General features: G+C 35.7%; 1 protein-coding gene across 1 annotated transcript; it reads right to left on the bottom strand.

The window, feature by feature from the left end:
* Positions 1-1,552: 1,552 nt before the first annotated feature.
* LOC132790372 (uncharacterized) lies at positions 1,553-2,130 on the bottom strand. Its single transcript, XM_060798872.1, has 2 exons — positions 1,703-2,130; positions 1,553-1,644 (listed from the first exon to the last, which is right to left on the bottom strand). Exons 1-2 carry the CDS (start codon positions 2,048-2,050, stop codon positions 1,591-1,593), a joined length of 402 nt encoding a protein of 133 aa, XP_060654855.1. The 5' UTR covers positions 2,051-2,130; the 3' UTR covers positions 1,553-1,590.
* Positions 2,131-3,704: the final 1,574 nt, after the last annotated feature.

Genomic DNA, 3,704 nt, shown 5'->3' with positions numbered 1-3,704 from the left:
AACAATAACGCTTTATCTTAGTTCGAATAAGTAAAAAAAACTAGGGAAACTAGCTATCCATTTTCAATAAATGTATTATTCTCCAAAAAAGGCTATATTTGGTATATTTATTATTGAAAATATACCATAGAGAATGAATAGTATTCGTTGTATTCATTGTCCACCTAAGCAACTAAAACCCGATTGCAGCAGCCGTTTTTTGTCGTAAAAAATTATCTTAATAATTGTCTCCCAATAACTTCGATAATTTTTATCTGATCGCAAGCTACAGTCAAGTGTGCTCCACTGTGAGATACCCGCATCTCTTTTTGAATAAAATATACTAGATTAATATACCGAAAAAAATACTTCAACTCTACCAAAGGCTGTAATTGATATAATTAACATATATAGCATTACATTTAAAATTCACCAAAGAGTACAAAATATACCAGATTGTTAGCCAAAGTAAGACCCTTAGTAAATAAGGTTTTTCCCCATACAAAAGAATTTCTTAGTTCTATATTGTGGAATCATAAAGACTATAGTTACCATTCAAGATCAAGCATATATAAAATAGGGTTCAAGATTCGTTCATCTGCCTTTTATATAAATTTCCAGCCGCCACAAAGTTATCATACCCAACAACTTTATAGGTAGCGGGTATAAAAATAAATCTGTTGATGAAAGAGTTGTCATTCTGATTTTTTCCCCAATACAAATTCGATATAAAAAATATGTAGTGTGATCCGCCATCTATAAAGATGTCGGTTATAAAGCATAAAAATAATTTCAAAATTTTAACCATACTACGTAGAAATATAATCTGATGTACTTAAATTATCAATAAATATTACTTGTATTTATAATTTGTAAACCACAAATAATTTAATTTTTTTTTTGTAACTGTTACTTATTTACTTTTGATGAGTTTCTTGGATTAAATGCATAACAATTGAGCTCAGTTGAACGACTTGTTGCTAAAGGTGGAGCAACAGTGAGGACAGCTAATGGAATGTAAGAACACTGCGGAAAGAAATGCTTAGCAGGGATGCTGACGTTATGCAAATTGCCAGCCATAAACGAATGAGACAGATACGGAGACAGATACATTTCAGGAGAAAAAGTATTTGTCAGGTGGAAAAGTGATTCAAAGTGGTTTGCCACAAAAAATTTGCACTTTTGTATTGTTTACTAAGCTCTTGCGGCACAAAATCGATGTGAGTTGAAGTTACACGTATAAAGATTTTAGTGTGTCTTTAATTATTCGTGGAAGTCCTCACATTATTTAAATTTTGATAAGGATCCCTTAAAGCTGTTCTTATTGGGGGCTGTTTTGAGTCCTTAGCACTCTTTCGGCTTCGGTGTAGAATTGCTTATTTCGGTTGAGTCCAACGGAAAAATCCGACTTTTTTACCATTAGCATGTTTGTAAGAAAGACTTCTTTGTCGGCTTGTCTTATATCGCTAGATATTATATCTTCCTCTTCCTCACTTTCATTTGAATATGCGACATTGGAGTTGGTTGAAGTGCTAGACGGGATGGAGACATCATTAGTAATAAAGTGTTTTTTAGATTCTAAGTAGTCTTCCGCTTCTTGTATCCGTCTGGTCAAATTTTCACTTTTGAAGAGCTTTTCGCGTTTATCAACATTGTCAAACTTTTCTAGTTTTGAATAGATATTGTGCAAGTCTAGAAATATCTCAGCAATATCATCGCTCACCGCCCTAGAGTGTTGGATGTAGGAGTTTAGTGTTTGCTTAATGCCCTGCATCTCATCATACAATTGCTCATTGACTTGCAGCTCCATTAACACTTTGGGAACGATTAAACTCATTAGCTTATTTTCGTCTATATCATTGAAGTATCCCTTGTTCTTAAATTCTTTCAGAGTCTTCTGAACGATTCGTTCCACTTCCTGTTGCCTATACAGGGGCAGTTCAGTAGTATTCGAATTGACTGAACTACTACTGATCTCCATTAGCGATTCTAGTTGTTTGGGTGTTTTACAGATTCCCAAAATATCTACAGATGGTGACCCAAGTGAATTTTCCTCAGTTTTCTCAGACATTATATATTTTAAAAAGTTTTACCCAAAATATAATTTGTTATTTTTTCTAATGGCTAATCAATTTAGCTAGCCGACTACTTGGATATACAATTTTACTCAAAAACAATACCAAATAACAAAAATATAAAGTCTTAGTAGCTTGATAATCTGGTATATTCTGTACTCTTTGGTAAAATTTGAACGCAATAGTATATAGATATACCAACTATGGTGTTACACTACGAGTACACTCGACTTTAGCTTTCTTACTTGTTTTATTTTGTCGGTATATTAATTTAGTATATATTTAGAATGATACTTTAATGAGTATTGGGTATCTCACTGTCGAGCACATTTAACAGTCGCTTTCTTACTTATTAATCTGAAAATTATATTTGAAATATTATTTTTCAAACTTTTTAAGATTAAAAACAAATTTTAATATTTTTATCAAAATTGTAAATGTTTTAAACTTAACACGCTTTATTGTAGTTTTTTGAACGAGATTTTTTCTTTTTATATTTCTCTTCTTTCACACAAATAAAGTATTACACTAGTTACAAATTTGAGCACAAGTTTTAATATACGACATGGAAATAGATAACAGAAGCAGATATCTTCGAACCAATTTACCAGTGCGTTACTTAAAGTATTCTGGATCATCATCAACAGTTGAATTCGATTCTGGGACATTATGAGTCTGACTCTTTAGAATGCAGAACTCATCTTAAAGTTATAAAATTTAAAATCATCTAATAATACCCGCATTTGGATTCCTTTCCTGCTGGGACTCTACTGCTCCTAAACCTTGGGGCAACATATTTCTAGATTTTCTGATGTAATTTATAGACTCGAAAGAATTTTGTTATTTGCAATGACTGCGAGTGCTAAGTCAATTGTTAAACAAAAAATTGCACTTGTCATGAACATATGGGGAACATAATTCGGAACATTTTTATGAGCAACGAAGAGAATGCCAAAGCACAGTGTGAACATTGCGAAGTGCACAAAACTCAGTGCTCTGTGTTCAGTGTTCAGCAGAGGAATTTCTGACAGGGAACGATCAGCAGAAGCAGCAGGAGGTGGGAGCAGACTAACCAATAGCACTGGCATTGGCACTGGCGAAACTCATGGCATTCCACGCGACGCTGGACGCTGTCAACAATCACGAATCAATTGTCTATAAATACCAGCGATGTTAAGGCAAACTCACTCACTTCGAGAGTCCAGCCAATCCCAGTCCCAGTCCCAATCCGCTATACGGGAGTTCCAATCCCCTACAGGCTACGCACGAAACTATCCTGGCTGTCCTTGGCTCTCTACTCTATAGACTCTATAGAATGGGTAGTGTGGGTGTCCCATTGCTACTTCCGTCCTGTCGTTTTTCATTACATCGCTTGTAACTTCCGGTTTGTTAAAGCGACACGCACTGCGCTTCGCAGTCGACTCCGATGCTGCCTACCATACGCTTCCCTCCTCTTTGCCGCTCTCCCCGCTGTGAATCTCGAATTCAGTGTCCCCCTTTCATAGTCCTCTTTCCTCGATGTTATGGCTGCTGACATCCATGCAAACAAACGCGCCATCGAACATACGAACCAAATGGCACTGGCCAAACTCGAGCTTCTCCTCCTCTACCCCTCACTCTTCCCCTTCCATCACCCACCACCATTCACCC

The sequence above is a fragment of the Drosophila nasuta genome, chromosome 2L, assembly GCF_023558535.2.
Source record: "Drosophila nasuta strain 15112-1781.00 chromosome 2L, ASM2355853v1, whole genome shotgun sequence".
Classification (NCBI taxonomy): Eukaryota; Metazoa; Arthropoda; class Insecta; order Diptera; family Drosophilidae; genus Drosophila; species Drosophila nasuta.
The sequence above is the reverse complement of the archived record's forward strand: the minus strand, read 5'-3'. Positions and strand labels throughout refer to the sequence as shown.

Excerpts from the sequence above, each read along its gene's own strand:
- LOC132790372 (XM_060798872.1), bottom strand. The coding sequence starts at position 2,050 with ATGTCTGAGAAAACTGAGGAAAATTCACTTGGGTCACCATCTGTAGAT. Across the intron at positions 1,645-1,702 it reads ACATCCAACACTCTAGGGCG|AAAAGTTTGACAATGTTGAT; the intron begins GTGAGCGATGAT and ends ATTCAAAACTAG.